The following is a 26,577-nucleotide window of genomic DNA, read 5'->3' on the forward strand; positions in this document are numbered from 1 at the left end:
TTATCTTGTGAAGTTGGAGTGTGATTATGTCCACTGACACTATGAAACCCCATGTCAAAGCTCCTCCATCAGCTACTGTTTATCTGATTTCACCAAATAAGGCCTAATCTGTCAGCATCTATGTGTGTCATAAGCAACATGTCGAATGTGTAAACATATTGAAGAGCTGGCAGGGGGTTACATAAAACAGATTTGACTGTTGCATCATTTGAAATAAGGTCAAACCCATCAGTAAAATTTACTTGAGTGAACCATTAATATTTCATATAGACAAATTGGATGCCCCATTACTAAGTGAAAGTATTTACATTTACATTTTTTTCAATAATCTATTTGGTAATTGTGATTTGATTACTTGATGTTGACTCATGGGCACAATTAGGAAAAGGAGGTATGCATATGCAAATTTACTCCTTGTGATTAGACCAAGGGTTAGACATGTGATTCTGACATATGACATGCTCATATGCTGTATGTTGTCATGATAGCTTCCATACACTACCAGTCAAAAGTTTGGACACACCTGATTGACTGTACTATGTTTTTCATGATCTTAAAGCCATTTTGATCTAAAGGTTTATGCTTAAATGCTTGAAATGTGTTTCTTAGACAAATATAAATAGTGAAGTTGATGCCTGTGTATGAATTTCTTTCCAAAGCCTTTGCCTTTCCATCAAGGCAAAGGGCAGCTACTTTAAAGAATCTAAAACATGAGATAGTTTTGATTTGTTTAACACTTTTTTCCATTTGTGTGATGTCATAGTTTTATGTCTTTACTGTTATTTTAAAATGTGGAAAATAGTAAAAATAAAGAAAAATGCGGTGTGTCCAAACTTTTGACTGTTAGTGTATGTATTATATGTCTAGATGCATATCTGACCCACTGTGTGTGTGTTTATCTGCCAGGTGGGGGAGAACCAAACACAGAGCTGCCTCTCAGCCAGCCTCCACAGCCCACTCCACCTCCCAGTGCCACCAACACACTGAGGAACAGCAGCTGCCCGGGGACCCCCGAGATCCAGAGGCGCAGGGAGGAGGCCGTCAAACGCCTGGCCGCCAAGGTACGACTTGATCTGAGACCCCGGCATTCAAGAACAATCACAGAGACAAGTGTCAGAGTAACCTGAAAGGAAAAAAACAGACATTCTCTCACATGTCCTTATGACTTGATAAGGTCTTTAGCATTTTGGTCCATCTTCAAACACAAATGTAAGCCTTTACCACTATGCCAGTTAGCTTTATAATACATTTCTCTGATTACAGCTGTCACATGAGAGTACAGTCATGTTGTTATCATCTTTTGGTGTGCATCTGTCACAATTTGAGCAGATGGATTGCAGTCTGTTGTCTATATATTAATTGATGAGCTGGGTGTACTTTCCTCGCAGTCTGTTTCTTCTCCCATAGTTTATTTCTCCTGTCCTTCATCCACCTTATCTCATTCCCCCCCTGCAGACTTGCCAGTGATATTCTCCCTTATGACAAAAATGCTCATGGTGTGCAGTGTTGCTTTTTAGTATGTATGAGCTGCATTGCAGAAACATGACACTGGGTACTCTCAGTTGATTTATGTTTGTTTATATTCATTTTGTTTGATATGAAGCCTCTGAATTATAGACGTTCCTAGGGGATCTGCTGAGTTTATGAAAGACAATCCCACCATCGGTCTTTGTTTAAGAGACCTTTCATATCATAGGCTTGTTTGATTTGAGCAGCAGTGAGCTTAGTTAAACAACCAGCCTTGAGAAGCAAGTCCAATATCAAAGTCGGCACCGTCTCATTTTCAGAACTGCAATGTTAATATGAGGCAGTGGGAAGACAGAAAAGTCTTGAGCATGCCCTGTTCACTCACAGATGGTGGAAAATCGCATTGTGTAGAGCTAAGACTCCCATAGGGTCATTCTCTATGTTGCCAAGGGAACAGAGTAACAGTATGGTCAGAATAGCCTCAGGTGGATTAATTTGTCCTCAACAGCACATTGTTCCTTACAGTTCAGAACATGAGGCGCAGTCTTGACGGGTTCCTGGAGCGTAAAACTTAAGTCAGCTTTGAGAATCCTTTTTTTAATCTTTTCTATCCTCCAGAGGTTACACCTGAGCAAGCTTTCATTATCTTTGCCAGTCATTAAGCAGCAGCACAACTTGCAATACCATAGATGCGCTAGACAATAAAAACAATACCTAAGACCTAATAGCTTGTCATCATTTTCTATGCACAAAAGACCCTATCACTCATTAAGTATCCAATTATTGTCAACAAAATTCAATCAGGATTGTATTACCGAATAAATAATTATCAGCACTACATCTTGGGGGTGCTATTTTTAAAATTGCCGCAGAGGTGCCCTGCTGTCCTGTTTTCTTAAGCCTGAATACAGCTTTACAGTTTATACATTTACCATGTAATTGTTTCCATTCCAGAAAGTTACCTTGTTATGGCATTTTGAATAGCAATCTGCCATTCACTGTTGCACCATGTGTGATTACGTCTATTCTCCTGTGCTGTTTTAAATAAACAACACTGCTGAGCACTGCGCACTGATGGGCTGCTTAGCACAATAGCTGCACATTTAGTACATTTTAGAAATACTTGCGGTCGGCTGAAACTCTCAGAAGCATTTAATAACTTCAGGAATGTTTACCCTGCTGACAGGGAAGAAGTGGGACTACTGTGTTTCAGAGACAGTTTTCTAATATGAGGCTCTCAATGGCATTCATTTGATTAGTTTGATAGTTTTGTGATGGCAGGTTAGTCTGATCGATTAACTGTTTCCCTGTTTGAAGCTCCTACAACAGTAAAGTACACCTATGTTTTTGACTCAGGCATGTGATTTTTATTTTTTTTATTTTTTTGGCGATTGAAGTTGTTTGAACACACAGCTCTCTAATTGGAGTTTGTCACTGATTGGGAGACCACCACTTCCTGCTTTTTTCCTTGATTTTTTAATGTTTCTGATTACACCCTATCTTCCCTGTAACCCATCTTCAGAGTTTACACTCTTGCTCTGTCATGGATCCCTCTTAAACATTGAAATGGTGCATCAGATGACGACAGCTTGCCTCTGCTACTGCGAATGCCATAGTTCATGTGCCGACAGCTCACTTTATGCCACATCTAAATATCTCTGAAACCCAAGCTGCATCCCTCAAGCCAATTATTCTGTAAAGTGTTTCCAACAGGCACTCTCACAGGAGCTCTGTTCCTGTGATGTGTGAATACTGATGCACATGCAGAACAGCTTCTGTCAAATTCTGTCAGAGTTTTTTTTTTTTAAATCACTGATTTGAAATTGCCCTCATAACTGGGGTACTGAAGCTATTACATTTTATGGTTTATCACAAGTTTAATATTTTATTCATATTGCAGAGGTACATTTTTAGGTATTGTTTCTCAAAAGCAAATTCACTGCTGTCCCAGTAGATGTTGAACTACTGCAGGTGCACTGCAGAATTTTACGTCTTAATGTGTCGGTCATCAGATGCGTATGGCTCATTGATTAGGTAGTGGTCTGTTTGGCTTGGATATCGAAATATCCCATTACTGCAGTTTCTGTCTCAGGTGTCTCTCCAGAGTGACTGTGTATATACAAATGAGAAAAGTTGTAACCAGCCGTTTGTAACTTATTTTAAAATTTAATTAACTTGTTTGTTGTCTACATGATGTCGTAGCTCCCATCTGCGGCTATGTTATTGCATCCCTCGTAGAAAACATTTGTTTTTTCTGGCAGTTTTACTAAGTGGTTAGACAAGTTTAAAGCCCGTCCTAGTAAGGAAATTTGGCACTGATGTTTCACATCACTGTCCAGAAAAGACAGAAAGATGTAGTGTTTGCTGTAAGTTCAATGTAAACATTTGTTAATCATTTTGCAAAGGATCAATGAATCAGACACTCAATGTGGTAAATAATTATATTTCACAAAATATTCTGCTTTTGAGAATGAAGTTAGGGATAGGATAAGAAGTAATTTCAGAATTTTTAAACATTTGAACTTGAAACAGAGATTTGCGACTTGCCTTTATGTAATTATTTTTTCCCCATCCTTTAATTTCTTTTATGCTGCTTTAGTGTCCCTAAATTCAATAATAATAATGATCACAAGTGTCAGTTTGACTGACACTTGTGATCATTTTCTTCCTTGGCTGGTGCATCATTACAGTCAGTGAAAAACCTCACTGAGTTTGCCTACTTTTCTGATTGATGTCCTCTGCCAGCCTGTTACCCGAAGCTTTCAGACCACCGTTTGCCCCTGACACGGTGTAGAACAAGCCAATGCTATTAACCCTGTAGATCCAAACATAGATGAGTGCCATCATTCAAGGGGAGGGATTTCAGTTATGCATCACAGGAAATTAAGACATGTCCAAAAAGGCGGTGTAGCCTATCTGTCTATTTGTCTGTACCTCAAGGTCCTCTCCTGTCCCTCTCTCGCTGACTGACCCACTGTGTGCCAAGTCTTCAGTGCCATCTCAATAGAAAGGAGATTACAGCATGACCGATGGGCATCACTTTGTTACAGCCAAAGTACTTACTGTGGATTTATTAGTCCACATGGTTCCGCCGTTACAAATGAGCACTTTCAGATGTCACTGTGGCGTGACTTACAAGAAAGCTGCATCCAAAAATGTTCAATGTGCAGTGCACAGAATAAAATATAGGAGCTTTTTTACTTCATCTGATTAATGAACATTCAGCTTTGGGGTATAGTCTGTGACTTTTCCAGAGGCTGGTCATCACTGTGTTTTGGGACATGCTGCTCTGCAGTGTCCCAGCCAGCCGCAGCAGCCGGCAGCAGCAGAGGTAGAGCCAGTGGAGGAGCTGGTCACCTGCTCCTCCTCCTGCTGCCCCTGGAAGTGTGTCAGCTCCTCCAGGTTGGACTGTAATTAGAACAGAGTCACACATCCCTAGGGCATCTCCCGTTTCCCTCCTCCTCCTCATCCCTATCCCTCCTCTTACTTTCTAAATCAGACGTCCATGGAACACCGCAGCAACCTGTTTAGAAGCAGAAGATCCTACTTTTAGAGTTCCACCTGGGATTCACTGGCTGCTTTGGTAGTAGAGGTCATCTGAGGCGGTCAGGCATTGCTCAGCTAGTTCATCTTCCCTTCTGTAATGTGGGTAGAGAGTGGATCAAAACGGGTTTTCAACTGGGCTGGAGTAAACTTATGTGGGTTTATGGAGGTTGTGAATAAAGTCATCAGACAAGGTTGAGCACTGTACAGAATTTCCCACCTTAGATGTACAGCTCCATAGTAATGCCACACTGGAATGAGGGCAATGACGGCTTAGTTGGGGTACCAGGCTACAGTATCACATCAAATGCCCTTTAGTCAACAAGCCTGTTGGCTTTTGCAAATACTTTTGAGGTCATGCTACTGCAGCAAGCTTTGAAGATTGTTTGTGGCTAAAGCCAACAACAATGTAAGCTCTTCACAGTGATTGTTGTGAGATGTTTTTAAATTATGCATTTAAGTCTAAAGTCAAGAACGTTTCAATAAAATATCTCTTTTCTCCCTCCCCCTTGTTTTCCAGGTGGTGGCATATCACTACTGCCAGGCTGACAACACCTACACTTGCCTGGTACCGGAGTTTGTGCATAGTATCGCCGCCCTGCTGTGCAGAGCACACCAGCTTGGTGCGTACCGTGAGCTGTTGCTGAAAGAGCCCCACCTACAGAGCATGCTCAGTCTGCGCTCCTGCGTCCAGGACCCCATGGCCGCTTTCCGGAGGGGTGTCCTTGAGCCACTAGCCAACCTGCGTAAAGGTAAAACGCTACTGTCCCAATTTCCCAATATTTCACCTCTATTGGCTTCTTCTGCTGTACCTCAATCTCTGACTGTTTTATTCTTTAACAGTCCCCCTCTACTCCAGAGAAGTCCAGGAAACAGTGTAATGTATATAGTGTTCTTTGGAATTGCACAGACTTTATACTCTGCAACAGTGCTGGCAAGCATCTAGATCTTGATTTGTCTGTAAGTGACTGTAAGATTTTGTTGAAGTCAATGTTGAGCTGCTGTGCTTGTCTGAATTGACTGTGGTAGTAAGCTTTATAGGTCATCTGATGGCCCTGTTTGATTTGTTTACTTAATGTGGTTGTAACCCCTATTGGCCTGCAGAATAGCGCTGATTGACGACTTCAGCAGTATATAGTCTACTATCAGTGAGATGGCGCCCCATAGGACTGTCAGTATTTTGTATGTGCAAGCTTCTATACCTCACTCACTTTCATGGTGTGTAAAGATGGCAATGTAATAACGGATTGTACAATGTGTTTCGATAAAAATAAAGACATTTTCATGTACTTTATATTTTTATGGAATCATGGGTAGTGTTACATAGAGAACTCCTTGGGATTGGCTACTTCCAGTTCTTAAGCTGCGTCTAGCCAGCTAGAGATGGGTAGAATAAGAGTTTTGTTTTGAACTTAAGGTTGTGACCAGAAGTCTCATTTTTTTTTTTTATTCTAGCTGGCTTGATACTAGTCCATTCCCAGCTGTAGCTGAAATATTTTAGATTGACTAACTGATGATGTAAGTACTTGAATATGGTAGCGACGCTGTCTGTGTTTCTGTGTCTTCAATAGATAGTTAGATAGATAGTCACTGGTCAAAGATAGCTTTGTCTGGTGAGACGTACAAAACTGTAGACAAATGACAAGTAACATTTCTACTCCAAACCCTTAGTTGTCTCAATAAAAGGTGTTGCTGCTACAAGATTAGAGGTGTTGTCTGTATCCCTGACAGTCCTCATAGAAAACATTTCTTACATTACTTGTCAAGATGCTCACAGCTGACAAGCATGTAGCTAGCACTCTCGCTAGTTTTCACTTGTTTGTTTTTACTAAGCATGTCCTTTGTAAACTGTTGAGTAACCTGGGCACATGTTGAGTCTGAAACTGTATGTGGAGAGGTTAACTGCATTAAGAAGGTCACCTGAGAACCCATCTAGTGAGACAAATTAAATTCTGTGCCCATACAAACAAAGTGAAATACAGGCTTATCTTTGGCTTCTACATCGAGGTAATTGCTTCATATTGAAGCACAGTGGATTCTCTGATATTGTATTGATTTTGATTGACGGTACACATTGAATGTTTTTTTTTACTGTAGAATAGAATTTCTCTGAGGTGAGCAAGGACAGCTGTGTGTGTGTATGTGTGCATTTGTTTCTATGCATGAATGCATACAAACATACAAAATGCAAGATGAATATCTTGTAGAAAAAGAAACACAGCCATTCACCTACCTATCTCAAGGTCACAGGGTTGTTTCACGCACAGTAGATACCGCATTCCTTGGTGCACATTTAAATCAATTTGTTTTTACAAGAGGCACTATAGATGCAGAAAAATTAACGACCTGTTTATGTGACAGACTTGGTTAGAGAGTGTGAATCAGTGTGGTGGGTAGCAGTGGAGCATGGAGGCATGGACCATGCCTGTGACAGATCACATACCTCCCTGCTCTGTCTTCCTCCATCCCTTTCTCCCACTTCTCCCTACCTAACTGATATGAATGACCTGATGCATTTAGCTTTATATGGAAATGAAGTGTTGATTTATCTGCTCCATCACAAAGAAACACATTACGCTCGCATCCATTCATAGGACGTTAAATAGGACTTTTGCAAGGCTTTGATAGAAAAAGAATGATAGAAAGGTTTTTTCCCCTGATTGCCCACAGTATCTCAACCACTGCCACTGAAAATATTAACGTTTTCTTTGCAGAGCAAATATCATTTGACATTCCAGTGAGGACTGAAGTGGGTACATTGGGGCTGTGTAGTTGATCAGTCGGAGAAAAGGCCCTTACCGCTCACTCACACCCCACCTGTGAGAGAGCCTGGCTTACTGCAGTGAAGTAAAGCACGTCTCCGCAGTCTCGCCACGGAGCAGTTTAGTGGAGCTGTGGTGTGGAGTTAATACCACTCAAGTTAATTAATTAGAAACCTGGGTAAAGGTGTTACAGTGAATTGTTAATCCATTGCAGGTATTGTGGCAAAATGTAGCCCACCTGAAAAAGAAAAAGTGTAGGTTTCTAAGCATGCATCCCTCCCCCCACCCCCCACCCCCTTCCAGACACACACACACACCACCACTACACAAACTTATTCTTCTGTAATGTTACAGTTTCTTTCAACTAAAATTGTTAAGAGCTGTACCTCATTGCACACCTCCTTACCTCTATGGGTGTTTGTGTGTGTGTATCCAGAGCGGAAGATCCCAGAGGAGGACCACATCATCTTGATAGACGGGCTGAACGAAGCAGAGTTCCACAAGCCTGACTACGGAGACACTATCGCCTCCTTCATCACCAAGATCATTACCAAGTTCCCCTCCTGGCTCAAACTTGTGGTCACTGTCCGGGTCAACTTGCTGGTAAGGAAGAGTTTGTTAAGAAACAAGTTTGCGCTGTGTTCTCGTCATACCGGAGACATATTTTTCTTGGAATATGTCTAAATGTCTAAACGAATAATCATCACTCAGATACATTAAATATTTCAGCTGACATTACTTCCAATATGGCAGAGTTGTAATTGGATCATTAGGTTAGCTTGATTTCATAGTTCACTCAATACACATGTAAAATGTCACAATGTCAAGTGAAAAAACTGAGTAACAAACTGCAAGTGGAATCCGCTATCAATTTTTGATACTCCTCTCACTGACTGACATCAGGCCCTGTAGATTCTGACAAGTGTGAAAGTTGAAAGGGTTTCATGAGCCGTTCCTCCTTGTCATATTCTGCTCTCTACAAAGAGTCATTTCTGTCAAGTGTATCCAGGAACATTAGAGAAGGAGTGGAAGTATCAGTGACCCGGGAAACAAGACTGCATGACAGGGAAAGAGGAGCGAGGCGCTTTGAGTTGACTAGCTTGGAGTGAAAGTGACACTGGGTCTCCCAATTGAGGAGCTGAGCTGGGCCTGTGGTGAGCTCACACCGGGGAAGGCTGAGGCTTTGACAGGCCTGATGAGCCACATGACGGCTGATTGTCTTTGCTGGGATGGAGCGCTCAGCCTGAGCCTGGGATAATGTGGCAGCCGACTGACTGACAGCCAGAACTCAAGTTATTAATGCCCATTCAGAAGCCAGGCCCAGGGCGCTGTCCATCAGTATGCTCTACACTGCAGACCGAGTGCAGCTCATTTGTTTATCCTGCAAGGGAGCATTGAAATTCTGTTTATGGCAAGGTTCTGTGGATGTGCTAAGCCAATATATTGCAGTGGTTATTCACATTTTACATTCAGGTCTTTTATATTCAGTTCCATTAATCCTCTCATGGTCGGGATGAGTCTGTGATGTGGAAAGAGTTTTTGGATCCCCCAGTCTACAACGCACAACGCAATTTGGTTAAAACCCTGCCGTGAAAGGAATGTAGTTGGGCTCTGATTGACACAGTGAAGCAATTTTAAATTGGAAGGAATGTGTCTCAGAACCTCTAAACTAGTTTTAGTTAGTTTCACATGTCAGGATGTCAGAGCAGCTTGGGGCATAGATAAAAAGTAAGGAAGATGAATCAGTCATCTAGCATAGTAGAAGCCAGAGAATACTTTTCCTACAAAGCTTTTGGAGAACGCTTCTCAATTCACAACCACAGCCCCATAGTAATGCAGAGAAGTGTCGTGAAAGAGTGATAGTGTTGCTTCACACATTCAGCAGACAAACAGGATCTCAAAAAGGAGGAAGGGTTCACGATAATGGCCTTTGCTCGCCGCTGACCAGACTAATACCTGGCCTCTCTGTGAGGTGTTGCTAACACTTCGGCCATCTTGTGGATTATGTGCGTGTGTGCGTGTGTCCGTGCATGCATGTATATGTGTGTTTTTGTTTGTGTCTCTCCGTCTGCTGTTCCCTGTCAGGATGAGGAGGAGAAGGTGTTATCTCACTGAGGCAATGTTTCTCTAGCCTCAGACGGGCAGGGGATTGGAGGATTAAGGTGCATTGATTTCTCCAACCCCTAGGAGGGAGATTGAAGTGCGGGCTCTGGCTCAGGTCTCTGCTTGCCTGCTGGAGGTGTCCCTGTTGCCCCCCCCTGCATCTTCATTCTCAGTTTCCCCGTCCTATTGTCCTCACAGCCACATGGTTCCAACAGTGGCAAGTGTCTGCTGCGGCCTGATAGCGCCTTCACTCAGCATATGTTAGCAACCCTGCACACAGAAGCAGCAACTACACACAAGGCAGGCCTCAGGACGAGAGGAATGCTTTTGGCCTTCAATCATTTAATTTTCTGGTGTGGTCAGAAGGGATACAATTTATATAGCAGAATGTAAGTTTCAAAATTGCTTGTTGATATTCAGGCATCGAGGTTTGATTATTCCTCTACACATTTTCTTATTAACATAGACGTAATTATCTGTGATGAGGAAGAGATTAAGCAGCATGGCTCCTCAAATGTAATTTCCAGTAAATCGCTCTCATAATATCCTAACCTTGTTTCTTCCATAGGAGATCACCAGCCTCCTGCCCTTCTCTAAGATCTCCCTGGATGATTTCTCCGACAACAAAGAGATAAACAACGACCTCAATGCGTACATCCAGTACCGCATCAACGGCAGCAAGGATATCATGAACAACATTAGCCTCAATGGCAAGGCCGACCCTATCATCGTGGGCAAGCTGAGTAGCCACCTGATCTCCCGAAGCCAGGGCTCCTACCTGTACCTCAAACTCACCCTGGATCTGTTCGAGAGAGGCCACCTGGTCATCAAGAGTGCCAGCTACAAGGTGGTGCCCGTCTCGCTGGCTGAGCTCTACCAGCTGCAGTGCAACATGAAGTTCATGACCAACTCGGCGTTTGAGCGCTCACTGCCCATCCTCAATGTAGCGCTGGCCTCGCTGCACCCCATGACTGATGAACAGCTATTCCAGGCCATCAACGCTGGGAGCGTCCAAGGGGAGCTGCAGTGGGAGGACTTCCAGCAACGCATGGAGCTGCTCTCCTGCTTCCTCATCAAACGGCGGGACAAGACGCGCATGTTCTGCCACCCCTCCTTCAGAGAGTGGCTCGTGTGGAGAGCTGATGGAGAAAGTACCGACTTCCTCTGTGACCCCAGGTCAGACATATACAGTAACTGCACTCCCTTTAGGAATGTATCTATCAATGTATCTATCTATCTATCAAATATTACAAGGTTTCCAATGCATCACAGACAGAGCTCAAACAGTCCCTTAAAACAAGTACAAATTTAGCCTTGAGGATAATTACATGCAGGTATATAATCTCAAAAAGTCCACAATCAAGTGTGATTGATCTCCATCTGAACTTGATGAAGCCTTTTGCAGGTTTGACCATCTGTTAGAGAGTTGAGTGGATGGAGGCTGTTAATCATAACATTCTTACAGCAAGTGGGGATGTGACTTGGAGTGCTGCTTGAAATTCAGCCCTGTGAGCAGAAAAGAAGGGTTGCCAGGGGATGCTTGGAAATGGGCCCCGCAGATAGCAGTCAGATGTTTGAGAAATGATCACCTTGTTGGATCCTCTACTTCTGAGCGTGGTTCTGAATTGTAAATAGTGTGCGAGACTTGCCCACCATTTTGTCTGAAAAGTAAACGGACATGAAGTCTTTAATTTGTTGTTTGTTTGGAAATGAAGGAGAAAATTCCAATCGATACGTTCAGCATGACTCATTTCAGCCAGAGAGATTTTCTTAGCCCCAAGAGGAAATTGAGGCTGAGATTGTCCCTGGTATTTGTTGGAATCATATCAGCTCACTCTTTTTAACTCAATCGCTGATCCGTTACAGCCTCCTAGGTTTTTGTTTTTTTTACCAGCAATGAACCATTTACAAGGACACTCTTCTAACCTACAGGGACCTCTGCTGCAAAAGGAATCACTGAATTTATGCTTCCACCCAGGAACAAAAGCTGACAAGTAATATTTCCTGCTTTGGTCCTAAGCTCTGGGTGTTTGGCAGTAGCACAGGGAGTGTCTCCATAAATCCTGGCACTCAGTCCTGTCAAGTCAACTCTCGTTGGGTAACTCTGATCTGAAAAGGCTGGACATCAAAAATTTATGGGATTAACAACCTCATACTGCTTTGTGGGGAGATTTATTTAGCTGAAATCCATCATATTTGGCTGTGTTAAAAGCAGTATGATTAGTTTAGTGTGTGTTCCTATTAACATTGTCTCCCTGTAAACATAGACATGAACATATGAATCAGCAGTCAGGAAATAGGCTACAACACAAGTTTTTTTGAATGTAAAAAGAAATGTCAAAACTTTGACTTTCTTTTAAGTAAGGAACAAATTGGCTCCAACATTTTGAATAATATATGCAGCCATTTGAAATATTAACAAGTAATCTGCTGTGTGTTCCACTTGAGCTTAGATGAGTTTGCAGAGGAAACTGCAATCTGCAGATTCATTGTTTCCTGCCATGCCCTCTGTGCCCTGTGGGACAGGCTGATGCGCTTTAGCAATGCTACCTAATTGTAATTCTGGAGCCCTCTTACCCTCATTAGCGACTTTTGTCATGCACACTTAATAAACTGGATGATGTCACTACGGCTTGCTTTTGTCCTCCCCATCGCGCTTTAGTCTCACCTCTGCTCACACAGTGGCATCTCTAAATGGACCAAAACCTACCTTTATTTTCAGGCCTTTCACAGTCTTCCAACACCATCATTAGAAACAAAGGCTGAGAGTCTGGCACAAGGAACGCAGGCATAGAAAAAAAAAAACTGCTGCATTGCTTTGTTATTTTCCCCTTTTAGAAGTGAACGCAATGCCACACACACTTACACACACACACACACAAAGTGGAGGCACCAATAGAGAGGATTTTAACCAGATCAAAGTGAACTGCAATCATGCATGTCCTTTTAATGAAGTTCTGTGTTAATTAACACCAGAGTGAGCCTCAGTGCGGAAGGAAAGGGGAACCCAGGGGTTTGTATGCTCCTACCCCTCCCACCTCCACCCTTCCCAAGCACCAGTTAGGCACAGCCCATGCCGTCTAGACAGCGTTTTTTTGCCTAATCACACTAGCACTAGATGGAATAATGCTCCATAATGACGCCAAAAACGCTCTCCTCAAGACTGGAATTAACATTTCGCTGAACTGTCTACAGATGAGCCAGTTAAAATACTTTCATTGTGAGTGAGCCAGAGGAACACTGCCATCAGCGCTCAATCAGCGGGTGATGAACAATGCCAACCACTAATTAATTAATGCAATTAATGCATTTATATATAGCAAAGAATTTCGGTCAAAAGTTTGTTCTGAGGCTAAAGAGCAAAAATTAGGCCATTTTATGAAACCTTGATGAAAATTGTGTTAATATACATATATTAAGAGCTTATGTCCCCTAGTACCCTACGGTCTTCCTATTGGTTACCTATTCTGCTATACAGCTGAATATCCTCTCTGCTGTTTTCTAACCCAGGACTGGCCACGCCCTCATGGCTTTCATGCTGTCCCGCCAAGAGGGGAAACTCAATCGCCAGCAGACCATGGAGCTGGGGCACCACATCCTCAAAGCACACATCTTCAAGGTACAGCTATGAAACCCTACATGCACTCTATATCCATCTTTAGTTGAATTCCATCCCTTCTAGGAATTTCATGGTGTGCACTCTATGTTTATTTATGAATTATGAATATGGTATTACCGGAGGATAAGCCCCTGGATGTGGAGAAAAGCAGTGAGAGCTTACACAGCTCTGGTTCATTGATGTATACTGTGTGTGTGTGTGTGTGTGTGTGTATGTGTGTGTCTGTACGCACGTGTCTGCATGCCCATGCTTGGGTGTGTATGTGTGTGTGTGTATGTGTGTGTGTGTGTACAGGGCCTGAGTAAGAAAACAGGTGTGTCGTCCAGTGTGCTGCAGGCTTTGTGGATCAGCTGCAGCGCTGACGGCCTTTCTGCAGCCTTGGCCTCGCTGAGGAACCTCTACACACCCAACGTCAAGGTGAGACCATCTCAGGCTCTCGTCTGTCAATCAGGCTTCACAGAAACACACACACACTCCACATGGTAACGACATCTGCACAGTACAGTCCAAATGACATTCCCCCCAAAGTCTCTAATCACATTTCATTTCATGGCAATATGTATAGACAGTAGTATTATTGCAATCTCCTCTCACCTCAAATGTCCTCCCTGAGTGCTTTTTAATTCCACTGATGGAAATACGTTGTGTATTATAAGTCTTAGGGTCTTTTCCTGGAAGCCCTCACTTACAGTGATGAGTGTGAGTCCAGCACTGATGAATACCACCATGAAGAGCAGCACAGAGATGCTCATTGGCCTAGATTATTGATGCATCTTGCTCTCTAGCCATTAGCTTGATCCATAGCTATCTCTGGTGCTCTCTGCAGGGAGGATAAGCCTATGTCCTTCTCAGTAATTACCAAGGGCCTTTCATAATAGTATTAATTTGATAAACAAAAGGCCTTGCTAATGGTCGAGCTAGATTTTTTTTTTTTTTATTCTAAATTATGCCAACTGCCTCTGTACCTTACAGCTTTGCTTCGGAAGGGAGAAAATCATTGGCCTTTCCAGGAAAGGCCATTATGTCGGAATGATGTATTCTGGCTTTAAGCAAAATGATCATACATTTTTCTTTGTCATTAGCTTTAGCATTTCAGCAGGGTTCCATCACTTGTTGTCATCCTCATTGTCTTTTTGCGAGTTATTTTGTATAAGTATATCATCACTCAAAAAGACAGGTACAAATGGCCTTGTTCTGTCCTCTGGGAATCGCTGCAAATTTATTCCACCGCGGTTCCAATAAATAAACCCAATTCCATTTCCTGTTTTCTAACACTCATTTGAGTCCATGGTTCTGTTTGACTAAGCATTTATTATTCATTTCCTCGTTAAGGAAGAGAATAAGCCACTTAATTACTGCGTTCAATAGAATGTGACCACTGAATGTCCGACCTTTGCTTGAAAAAAAAAAAAAAGCTCAAGATCAGCCTGAGGCAATATTATGTCTTGCAATGAAATGAGAGAAAAGGAGAGATTTTAATTTCACTTAGACTCTCTGAGGTCTAGATGGTAATGCTATGTGCATGAGTCATGGACGACAGTATCTGCAAATCCTTCATCTTAAATGGCTTAAATTTGAGACCTTAAACATTATTCAAATGTTTTTCACCTCGTAATGACAGGTTCATGGCAGGCAGTTTTTGCCAGCTTTTTGTTTCTTTATTTTGGTATTTAAATTGGTGGCTTAAATTGGCTTCAATTCAAGTAAGCATAAAAAAAGTCTCAAAAAGACACATTTTACATACATTTTCACATCAGAAAGAAGAAATATGAATTAAATTTGAATACTTAAAATGCAAAACTACACTTGATAACTCTTGCTTCAAACCAACTTTCTGTGTTTGCATGGTCATTTGCAGGTGAGTCGTCTGCTGATGCTGGGTGGGGCAAATGTGAACTACCGTACGGAGGTCCTGAACAACGCCCCGGTGCTTTGCGTCCAGTCCCACCTCGGCCACCAGGAGATGGCCGCCCTGCTGCTGGAGTTCGGGGCGAGCGTAGACGTGGTCTCCGAGAACGGCATGAGCCCCCTCTGCTTCTCAGCCGCCGCAGGACACCTGGGTCTAGTCGGCCTGCTCTGCAAGAGAGGGGCCAAGGTGAGGAGCCTGCCTTCGTAACCCTCCACCTCAGTAAACTCTGATGACTTAGAGCTACCATAGGGTTTCATCTTTCATCCCCTAACTTGTGTTCATAGAAACTGCACGGCTAATGCCACGTTTATTGGCACAGACACTGCTCCGCCACATGGACACAGCAAATACTGTACATCTAGGCTATTTGAACATACTTTGATCACAGGTGTTGGGTAGAATCCCACTGTTTCTGTGCAGTAAAGCCAATGGTGTTGTGTTGTGGCCCAGGTTGATCATGTGGATAAGAGTGGCCAGTGTGCGCTGGTCCACGCCGCTCTCCGAGGACACCCGGAGATCATCCAGTACCTGTTGGAGCTGGAGTGGAGCGATGAGGGCCAGCAGCAGGACTGCGGTCTGAAGAACAAAGCCCTCCAGCAGGCTTTGATAGCGGCCTCCAGCATGGGACACACACAGGTCAGACTGACACACACATGCGCGTACTGTACACACAATCAATACTCACCCATTTCCCCACACATACAAACAGTGAATATCATCTTATGTAATTAGAGCCTGGGGATATGTAATAGAACCTATAGAAAGAGTGAAATGTGCATTTCCTCTGCAAGTGCCTTCTCCCTTGCTTGGCAAGGAACATTTCAGTTATTCACTCCACTAAGGGATTTATTTGAAAGAAAAACTAAGCCTGCTATCGACCCACACATGCAATATACGCATACAATAGAGTAGAGGTAACCAATTCTATGGCTCTCCTCGCCTGTCTTTTCACAACAACAACACTCCAGAGAGAATGTCTGAAAGCAGAGGGAGCTATAGAAAAATCTGAGCACATCTTGTTCTCAGTGATGATGACATACAGTGTGAGGTGTTTGTCCGTCTCGCCAATCTGAAAGCACGGAAGGGGATCGATCACAGCGCCGTGCCTCCAGCTGCCCAGGTGCAATGTGGGTGCTGGGTTTATTTTGGCTTCCTCATTAGCTGGGTTGGGATCCCCAGGCCTGGATCTGAGCACCTCAGAATAATAGAACTGGGCCAAGCGAAGCTATCGACCCACATACACCTCTGCTGTAGACAGAGAAGAGGAGACCCCTTAACACTCATGTATTACTCAGATTGGCCTTGGCTCACCTAACCCCATGGTTTAGGAATCAGCAGTTCTCTAGTCTGCTGTGATTAATTTATCATCTGCTAGAGGACCACAGTTTGTGCGGGCAGCTCCGTATTGATCAGCTGAAGTTTGTTTCACGGCTCCACTCCTTGTTTCTTTTCTGCTATGTAATCAGCATGTCATATAACTTCTTGAAGGTTTATTTGATATCTTATGCTGAAAGACTACGCCATTAATCTAAGTTTCTTGTTTGGCAGGTTGTGAGAGGCTTGCTGGCGTTGAATAATGAGCATGCTGTGCAAATTGATAGCCATGATACTCTGTGGGGAGAAACAGGTACGTTTTCATCCATCTTTTTGCATTATGTGGCTCCCCTTTGTATTATCACCTGCTGTTTTATCTTTCTGGACTCCACTGCTGTAATTGTGTGGTGCTGCAGAGTGTCTTCTATCTCTCTTCTGCACCGAAATGCTCTCTGTGTGATGTAGAGGTTTGCGTTCAACCCAAATGTGTGGTCATTTTTATAGCTATTCCAATTTTCCTTGTCCTTTTCTTCCTGGTAAAAGCATTACTTATTGTGGTCATGTGGGCTTTTACTTACTTACCGTCTTTTCCTCTAACAGGGATTTTCAAACCTACAGCAGAATTACAGCTTGGACATTTAGACCATGCCAAGTCACTCCATCTGTTGTACACATAGTCAATCCCTTAGTAGAGCAGGAACATCATTATCTGATAGAATTGTATATTAATTAGTAAGCTCTTAACCATAGATTTTGGTCTTGATTTAATGTAGACAGGTAGCAGTTGTTAAATGTTGGATTGATATGTAATGTCTTTTTCCCGGATGGATTTTGGATTACCGGTGAGTTTGAGGCACTGTCTGATTAAAGCTGAGTGATGACAGAAAGGGAGAGACAGAGGTTGCCAATCGGGAGTAGATGTTGGATACGCTGGCTGTTGTTAATGGCCTGGTCAAAGCCATTTGAGATTGATTGTGGAAATGGTGCAGAAAGCCAAGTGGAGCAGCAGTGAACAATATAAAGTCTGAGAGCAGGAGTTGGCTGTCAGTTCCAAAGCTTGTTACATGAATGCTGAACAAAGTGTCAGCGAGCAATATGTAGTTTGACAGAGATTACACAGTAGACCCCAAGGCATGGCAGTAGTATCACACACTCTGGATGGGTCCAAAGATCTTTTTAATATTTCACCGTTGCACATGAGACGTGCTGATAAACAGTAGCTGCTGCTGTACATTAGTGTCATTATCACCGTTTACCAAGGGAGTAAATACTGCTCATTAGGATGTTTACTCACACAACACAGCCAGACACATTTCCTTCCAAGCTGTTTTTGATATCACCCTTGCATTTCCTGGAAATACAAACAATCAAACTAAACACAGACACACTAACATCACGAGTGTGCTTTGTTTCCTGGTGCAACAATATAGATTTCAGTTTGTACAGTAGTTTGAATAGCTTGTCAATGTGCAAAAAATACCAATACCTATGATGCAGTTATAAGCACCTAGAGCTGAGCATTAGAGTTATTTCTTGAAATTTTTTGAATGTTTTGAAATGTTGGCAAACTAATGTCTCTGATCTCATTATCAACTTTTTGCTCTGAGAGCTTAGTGATCTAGAGCTGAGATGCAAATGTTACAGTTGCACCCCCGTCTTTTGGGCAGCAGCGTTTGATGCATTCTTTTTTTTAGCGCAAACATACTAGAATAAATAAAATGAGGATTTTAATAATAGTCTCTTTGTGTCTTTCTCTGTTCTATGCCAGCTTGATTGAGCACTAACAGTTGGTGCAGGAATGTAGGTCAGCCTATTAGCGGAGAGGCTGTCCACAGTGCTGTTAACTGCCTGGCTAAACTACTGCAGGACTTCAGGCCTTATTGCAACCCAGTGACAATAGTCCCTCTGAAATATTCCCTCAGTGGAACCCGTTGTTCTCTGTTTTCACTCATTTGACTAGGATCTTTAATCAACAGTCAAAAAAAGTGATGCAAAGTTTGCTGTCAACACATTTGCCTTGTTGTTGTTACTGAAAACGTGAAGGCAGGGTTATAATTTGTCCAAAGCTGTGGGTCATATTACTAAACATGATATGTAGCCCAGTTTTTAGCCCAGGGTACTTTAGACATGACTATTATTGTGAATAATAGTAGTCATCCTCTCATGCTTCCTCAAAGTCATAGTAGCCACCTGTAGCTGCAATCCAATATTTACCTCGCAGCTCTATTTACCCGGTGGATGTTAAATCACAAGCCCCTCCTGGCATCCATTGTAAACTAATGAAATAGCAGGTCACAGGTGGCAATAACAAGGCACTGGGCTACAGCACCACTGACCTGAAACAAAGTGACACGCTCCCACACCCTTGCCACATGAGCGCATATTCAAATATCATTCCACCCACCTGGCCCTCATTTAAAACAAGGCCAGGGACCATCTGTATTCCAAGGAAATAGCCGGGTAAACATCACAACGATAATACTGATATTATCCTCGGGTGTGTTTTTAGCAGACCTGAGAGTACTTAGTGCTGTATTACAGACATGCCTGGGTTGCAGTATTGTGGAGGAGTTCAGCACAAGGCAATGGGCAAAAAAAATGTCATGTTGTGGATTAGACACAAGCAACAGAAATGGTTACTGTAGCTCTGAGAGATATTCAATCACTATTACACCCCAAACCCCTTTTCTGCAATTCAGTGAGCACATTTAATAATCTAACCTTGTAGCAGCCTATACTAAGATGTGGAGAAGAACAAAACTGACACACTTGCTGAAATATCCCCTTTAAAAATTGTCATTCATTGCTGCCTGTGAAACAATTCTCTGTTAACAACCTGTCTCTGTGAAATATTATTTCATATTTAAAATTCAATGGAAAATAACATCTCTATGCAAATAGGCCCAGTGTGTCCTGTGTTTGAATAGAAGCAGATTTGATTGCACATCTGTGCGGGCTCCATCTCAAATCCCTTCTCAGAATGCAAGAGGCTTCCCTCTTGTGCGAAGAAAGGTAATTTGACTCTGGGCTGTAGTCTGTGTTTTCCACAGCACCTTTCTCATAGGTGTGAAGGGTTTAGGGTGAAAGATAAATAGATTCTTCCAGTGTTGAAAAAGCCTAATCTTTGTGATCTAGTGTATTTCACCAGGTGTGACACAAAATGTTTATGTAATATGGTATAATATGTATAGTATCCTGATGAAGGCGTACACCAAAACATATTGGAATGAACCTTCTATCTTTTTTGGCGTGGAGAGAAGTGTGCAGCTATCTCTTTTTTACTCTTTAGATATGTACACAAAAGAAAATGGAAGTTGTTTCTCTGTAGTAAAAGAGAAGCTTTCTGTACACAATTAATGTACTGAATTAATAATACTGCTATCAATTCAAGGTAATTCTTGGGCATTTTACATGGCATAATAGAAAAATAATATAAACTTATTATCATGACAAATGCAGTTGCCCATGGGTAGTTCTGTGTATATTGTTTCTGTCAATTGTAATTATGGCATGAATCCATTTAAATGATAAAATCTTCCCTTTGGTAGGCTTAGGATTTATAATGAATGTGGTATTTAGTGTTCAAAGTGTTTGGCTCTCTTCCATTATTTACCGTGTGCCGGCTCCATTCAGGGCTCTGGTATCGTTCTTCCACACATACACTATGGCACCAGGGTGGCATGATATTCTGCTGCAGAGTGTTCATACTGTATAGTAAGAGCACGGCATTGGTGAACACCACAGTTACGACTCAGAGTTGGCGGATAAGCTGAGGTGCCCTTGACTGAAAAAAACACTTTAGTCTTGTGTCAAGCGACAAACGCCTACACCCTCTGTGTTAAATTGAAACCAAACAAAACTCTCAATATTTCCTTATCTTTTCTGCTCCAATAGCTTAAATGAGTAGCAACTTCTCCCTTGTTTATGTACTACGAGTTCAGGCGCTGGACACTAAACTTTGGTCAGATTCCCAGGTCAGGACCTCTTTGTTATATGTTTTCGTGCCTGGGGTTTCATTAGCCTCGGAGCAGTGGTGGAAGAGGACATTACTAAGTGTTTACCTTGTTAATCTGTTTATCAGACAGTGATTTAGAGAGTCTCCTCCTCAAGACAGTTTCAGGACAGCTGTGTTGGTGGGCTGGAGAAGTAGGAAGAGCAGAGTTGAGACAAGGCTGACGAATTGCTTACAAAAGAGATGACCGAGATATCAGTCTCTCCTCCGACGAAAGGGGGAAGGGGGCGCCTGAGATAAATATTGGTGAGATTAAATGGAAGAATTGAATGTTTTAAGTTGGCAAGGCAAACGCTAGAAAAGCATAAGGCCTGTCGATAGTTTGTCCGGGACAATCCCAGCTGCTGCTACTGCTGTTCCCTGGAGCACAGACACAGCCCAAGTTTAGGTCTGCCGAGAGTCATTGTTCTCTACCCTGCTGTGTGCGAGGATATCCATATTTTGGTGGAGCAGATGGAGGGTGCGGTTGTTTGGCTATGATGAGTGTTCTATCCAGATGGATGATGTCAGTCAGCCATGGAGGCTCAGCGCCTTAAATCTCTCAGAGGTGAATCGGAGAGCGAAGCTATTCTCATTCTCATTGTGGATCTCACTCTATTTGGACAACCAGCACTCATTTAAGGCCGCCCCATCTGCTACCATACATCGGCAGCCACTGATTCATTGTAAGCATTGAACAACTTCAAGAATCTATGCTGGTATGGCTCATTTAAGCTTCGGTTAGAAGTTTCAAAGACAAGCACCAATTAATTATTGAAATTTTCACTTTTTGTTTACAATGAATTAGACACAATTTATTCCAGTTAATCTTTTTCAAAAACAAATAAAATATGTAAACAAGGATGGGTGTTTAACGGAGTTGTTTGACTTTGTTGTCTAATGTTTGTCTGTTGATGCATTAAATGACTCTGATTTCTCGAGTCTCTCAGTACAATGCTGTGGGAGCTTCAGGCAGGAATTTAATGAGTTTAATAAGCGTAACATAATTGTCTGGTTTTAAACTCAATTAGCACAAAACATTAGCCTGCATTTCTCCATTCTTATCTTTGCTCTGTAAAGAATAGGACGGATTGCAGGATTGCAAACACTGACTATAACCAAACCAGGTATGAAAGAGTTGGGTTGTCGCTTCTGAACAGTCCAAGTCCCTGTGTACTATCAGACTATTGTCTCAACAGTCGACAGTGATATAGTCCATCTTTAGCAATCACACACACATGCATTTTATCCTGTGCCCTAATCTTGTTGTTATACAGTGTCTTCCCCAGCTAACTGTTGTTGAGTGGGATGGTTGAACTCCACTCGTCTCACCACTGTGCTGTAATCCTTACCATCTTCCTCTCTCAGGCCATCTATATAAAACCATTAGGCCCATGTCAGCCCTAACAGCTATGCATGTGGGCCCTCTTCTCTCCTCAGCCTTGACGGCGGCAGCGGGCCGGGGCAAGATGGAGGTATGTGGCTTCCTGCTGGAGCAGGGGGCGGTGGTGCAGCAGGTCAACCGGCGGGGGGTGTCTCCTCTGTTCTGTGCCGTCAGACAGGGACACTGGCAGGTGAGACATGCTGAGTGACTCTCCTGTCCCAGACAACCTCTCCCACTGCATCCACAGTATCCACACTGCTCCAAACTATAATTACACTTCAAAGAGACAATTACACTTTACCAAAAAGCATGTGACATACAGTAATCTGTTTTTGTGTGAGAGCGCATACGCTTATGTGCGTGTGTGTGTTTTTCTCTGACTGTCGTTGTCTGTGTCTTAGATCGCGGAGCTGCTGTTGCAGCATGGTGCTGATGTAAATATCAGTGACAAGCAGGGCAGGACCCTACTCATGGTGGCTGCCTGTGAGGGCCACCTGAGCACCGTCGACTTCCTGCTGTCTAAAGGTGAGCTACAACAGTATCTACACTAAAAACTAAAAGACAATTAATATTCATTAGCTTGATTTATTAAATTAGACACATTTTTGTGTATGTTATGGAGTTTTTGATGACTACGGTTCCTCTTAAAGGTGCCTCGTTAACTTCGATGGACAAGGAGGGACTGACACCCCTGAGCTGGGCATGTTTGAAAGGACATAAGAACGTAGTGCAATTTTTGGTGGAGAAAGGTGCGGTCATCGACCACACGGACAAGAACGGACGAACTCCGCTGGACCTCGCTGCCTTCTATGGAGATGCAGAGATCGTACGTGAAAATTGAATTGAGTAATTTAGTTGAAAACATCCAAACACACGCAGAAACTATGTACTTACACACACATACACACCACACATTAACCCCACCCTTCAGTTAGCCTTAACTGAAAGCATCACTGTGTCATTATTGACCACATACCGCTGTGCATTAGCCGCAGCTCTCTACTGCAGACACTAGGTTTGTGAGACAATGGGGTGTTTTTAACTGCCGTGCCCTCTTGTAGGTCCAGTACTTGGTGGAAAGGGGAGCAGTGATAGAGCATGTGGACTACAGTGGGATGAGGCCTCTGGACCGGGCCATAGGCTGTCGGAACACCTCGGTGGTGGTGACTCTGCTGAAGAAGGGGGCCAAGCTAGGTAAGAACCCCACTTTTCATACAAACACTATGCCTGCATGTAGAGCCTACTGCACATAGATCAGGGTTCCCAAAGTCCTGGAACTTTAAAATTGTCTCTTCTGGATAAGTTATGAAAATTGATAGAAGGGACAAAAGTTTTGGAAAAGTCAAGAAATTTTATCTGTGAGGCTAATACTTTGTTTTCTTGAATACTGTCAAATGTCACAAAAAGCTGTGGCTGGCTCCGAACAGTCTAGACCCCCCTGTTGGAGGAAAATATTGTTGGTTGCTGTCTTTTGTTGACAGAGTTAAAATAATATTATAATCTTTGATTTTAAGTGGAAAAAAAACTTTAAAAGTTAAATGCTTAAAGTTAGTGTCGCACATGGTTACTTTTTAATTCTCAATTCTCAGACTTTTTAAAGTCTCATTAAAATTTGGTCATGGAAATTTGAAAAGGGGTCATGGAAAAGTTTTGGAATTTCATCAGTGAAAAGATGTGGGAATCCTGATAGATGTAAAGCTTATTGTACATTTATGTATTGCCCACTGTACATGTATGAACAACCTGCTGTGCATGTACGTATTGTCAGCCGTACATACATGTAGCCTATAGCCCATTGTGAAAGTATATACTCTACAGTCATGTTACCACATTCAGATAAGGAATGTTAAGTGAGTGAGTCCGTTCATCACTTTTAAATGCCACAAAGACAGCTGCTATTCCTCCAGACCCTTGAGGGTCTGCAGAGTTCTTTTACATCTTACCAAATGGTGAGAACAACGGACTGAAGAACAAACTTTTTTTCTGCATGTAGCGATCATTCCTATCCTGCTAAGTGTCTCATGTTACTCGGAATAAAATGAGGCTAATGTTGTGGAATGTTGTGGCAAAACCCTGTTTCCGTTCTGCTATTCTTGCTTATGTTCAGCATCAGTAGTACAGAGCTCTGTGTGTGGGTGTGTGTGTGTGTGCGTGTTCTCTTTTATGGGTGCATGTGTGTGTCCTTCCATTTCTCCCTGAGGTGTGCTGCTAGGCTAATTTAAGAATGTGACTTATCACCTAAATGACATTCACAGAGCTATCTGGGCCTGCGGCTTATCTGCAGTGCAGTCCGCTGTCTCAGAAAATTGCTAATAGGCAGCATCTCAAATTTTCCTTTAGCACAGTTAACAGTGTATGCTGCACACGTGTACCGCTAAAAATACGAGGCAATTGCAACTTGAGTGAAAAGCTTGAGTACACATAATTGTATCTTATCAAACTGCAGTCTACATAGCCATGGCCATTGTAATACGTGTTCCCTTTTTTCCTTTCACTATAAATGCATGCTCTTTTGTCTTTGCATGTATTCCTTCCTCTTCAATCTCTCATCCTTAACTTTCTCTTAACTGCTTTCAATAAACTAAGGCTACAGAACGTCACCTTACGATCGATCAGGTACAATCTTTAGGTAACTTTACCTTGTATCAGTTTCCAAAGAATACAGTCACTGTCTGTTGGGACCAACACCAATATAACACAGTATCTGTTTCTCTCCCTTCATCCGCCCCACAGGGAATGCTGCATGGGCCATGGCTACTTCCAAGCCTGATATCCTGATCATCCTTCTTCAGAAGCTGATGGAGGAGGGCAACCTGCTTTACAAGGTACTGAGAAATCACTGAAATCGCTTCCAAAGGTCAACAGTAAAGAGCACTTTACTGAATAAATGAAATGTTCCATACTCCTAAACTGCTCCGCTATACCGCCAGAAAGACAGACGCAGCCTGAGTTATTATTAGATGATGTCACATATTTTATGTATTCTTTTATGTTTATTTGAAATGGAAGTGAAAAGGCACACAGGACAATATAATTTAGTTCAGCATGAAAAAAAAATGAGGTGACTGTCATCTTTTACTGGCTCAGTGAAATGCAGAAAAATGAATGGATGTGTGTGTTCTGCTCTGCTCACACAAGGAGCCATGATTGATGCCTGACATTTAACAGATTGAGTTTTGTGGCAGAAAGGACGATCCAATCAGGTGTAGTGTAGTGTGTGTGTGTGTGTGTGTGTGTGTGTGTGTTTTGATTTAGGTGGTTGGCTGTGTTATGTGCTGTGTGTGATTGATGAGGAGGGAGGGCTTGAGCTAGAGAACAGCTATTGTGGGAGTATCTGGTGAACGCCTTGCCCTCTCCCCCCCCCCCCCCCCCCACGTTCTCTCCCCCGCTCTCCCTCTGGTTCTATCCGTTCCTCACTGCCTGTTTGCCCTCCATGTGTCCTCCAGAAAGGGAAGATGAAAGAGGCAGCCCAGAGGTACCAGTACGCCCTGAGGAAGTTTCCGAGAGAAGGCTTCGGCGATGACCTGAAGGCATTTAAAGAGCTGAGGGTCTCTCTGTACCTCAATCTCTCCCGCTGTCGCAGAAAAACCAATGTAAGCCTCTCAAGAGAAACTTTTTTTTTTCTGTGTTCTTCATCCGGTGCCATATTTATAGCCCGCTCAGTTAATGACTTTAAAGAGCAAGATTTCACTCAACCAGTATTTTATTTGATTCGTCAGTCATCATATGAATATCTGTAAATGGATAATTGCTGTAGAATAGACTAGCTTTTGCTGGGTAGTATCTCAAAATGTTTTGAAATGTTACAAAAGAATGAACCTCTGACTTGAACTAAGTGAAATGATTAGGCTGTGTTGGCATAGCCGAACGCCTGTTAGTGTTCAGATGGTAACAGACAGCGGGGAGGTGGGGAGAAAGCTACGAGCGCAGTGGGCAGTGGGCTCAATCCTGTGAAATCTTCTTGTGAAACGATATCAATTCAAGTACGTGCCCGCCTGCTTGCTCACTCAGGCTGAGTTTAACTGTGCTGAGTTGTGCCATTGCAGAGTTTGAGTAGTCAGCGAATGTTTTATTAGAGTGATAAATGAAATGACTGTTTGCTATGTGCTCAGTTGTTAATTTCCATAGTCTGTGGCTCAAACATGGAGATAATTGGAATTCTTCAAGCTATATTTTTCTGAATAGATTTTTCTGAGTACATGTTCCTACATTGACAGAAAAGTTCATGAGTGTTCATGCAAGTCTAGCAGGTAGACTTTATGACATTTTGTAGTGAGCCAGCTGTTGATGGCGGTTACATGCCGCGAGCTAGCAGGGAGACTTGAGCGAAACAGGCACCATGAGGTTTGTTGATCATTTCCATGGTAACCACACATGGGGTGCCTGCCTGGTATTTTATCGCTACACACAGGGAGCGCGGAGTGTTGCAGAGACGCAGCATGGGTCCGGTGCAGCTATTGCTTACAGTCTGAAAATACTGTAAAA

The 26,577-nt window shown here is 42.7% G+C and overlaps 1 protein-coding gene across 3 annotated transcripts in view; it reads left to right on the forward strand.

Annotated features, from left to right (window-relative positions):
* tanc1b (tetratricopeptide repeat, ankyrin repeat and coiled-coil containing 1b) overlaps positions 1-26,577 on the forward strand; it is a 110,006-nt gene that overhangs the window by 80,130 nt on the left and 3,299 nt on the right. For all 3 annotated transcript variants that reach the window (XM_071913700.2, XM_078285948.1, XM_078285949.1), the window contains 15 exons: positions 907-1,061; positions 5,531-5,762; positions 8,209-8,375; positions 10,444-11,051; positions 13,386-13,494; positions 13,789-13,911; positions 15,353-15,589; positions 15,854-16,039; positions 16,952-17,030; positions 22,149-22,282; positions 22,494-22,617; positions 22,743-22,918; positions 23,154-23,286; positions 24,826-24,917; positions 25,539-25,685. In XM_071913700.2, coding sequence (XP_071769801.2) covers positions 907-1,061; positions 5,531-5,762; positions 8,209-8,375; positions 10,444-11,051; positions 13,386-13,494; positions 13,789-13,911; positions 15,353-15,589; positions 15,854-16,039; positions 16,952-17,030; positions 22,149-22,282; positions 22,494-22,617; positions 22,743-22,918; positions 23,154-23,286; positions 24,826-24,917; positions 25,539-25,685 — 2,702 coding nt within the window. The remainder of the gene's footprint in view (positions 1-906; positions 1,062-5,530; positions 5,763-8,208; positions 8,376-10,443; positions 11,052-13,385; positions 13,495-13,788; positions 13,912-15,352; positions 15,590-15,853; positions 16,040-16,951; positions 17,031-22,148; positions 22,283-22,493; positions 22,618-22,742; positions 22,919-23,153; positions 23,287-24,825; positions 24,918-25,538; positions 25,686-26,577) is intronic.

The sequence above is a fragment of the Centroberyx gerrardi genome, chromosome 10 (assembly GCF_048128805.1).
Source record: "Centroberyx gerrardi isolate f3 chromosome 10, fCenGer3.hap1.cur.20231027, whole genome shotgun sequence".
Lineage (NCBI taxonomy): Eukaryota > Metazoa > Chordata > Actinopteri > Beryciformes > Berycidae > Centroberyx > Centroberyx gerrardi.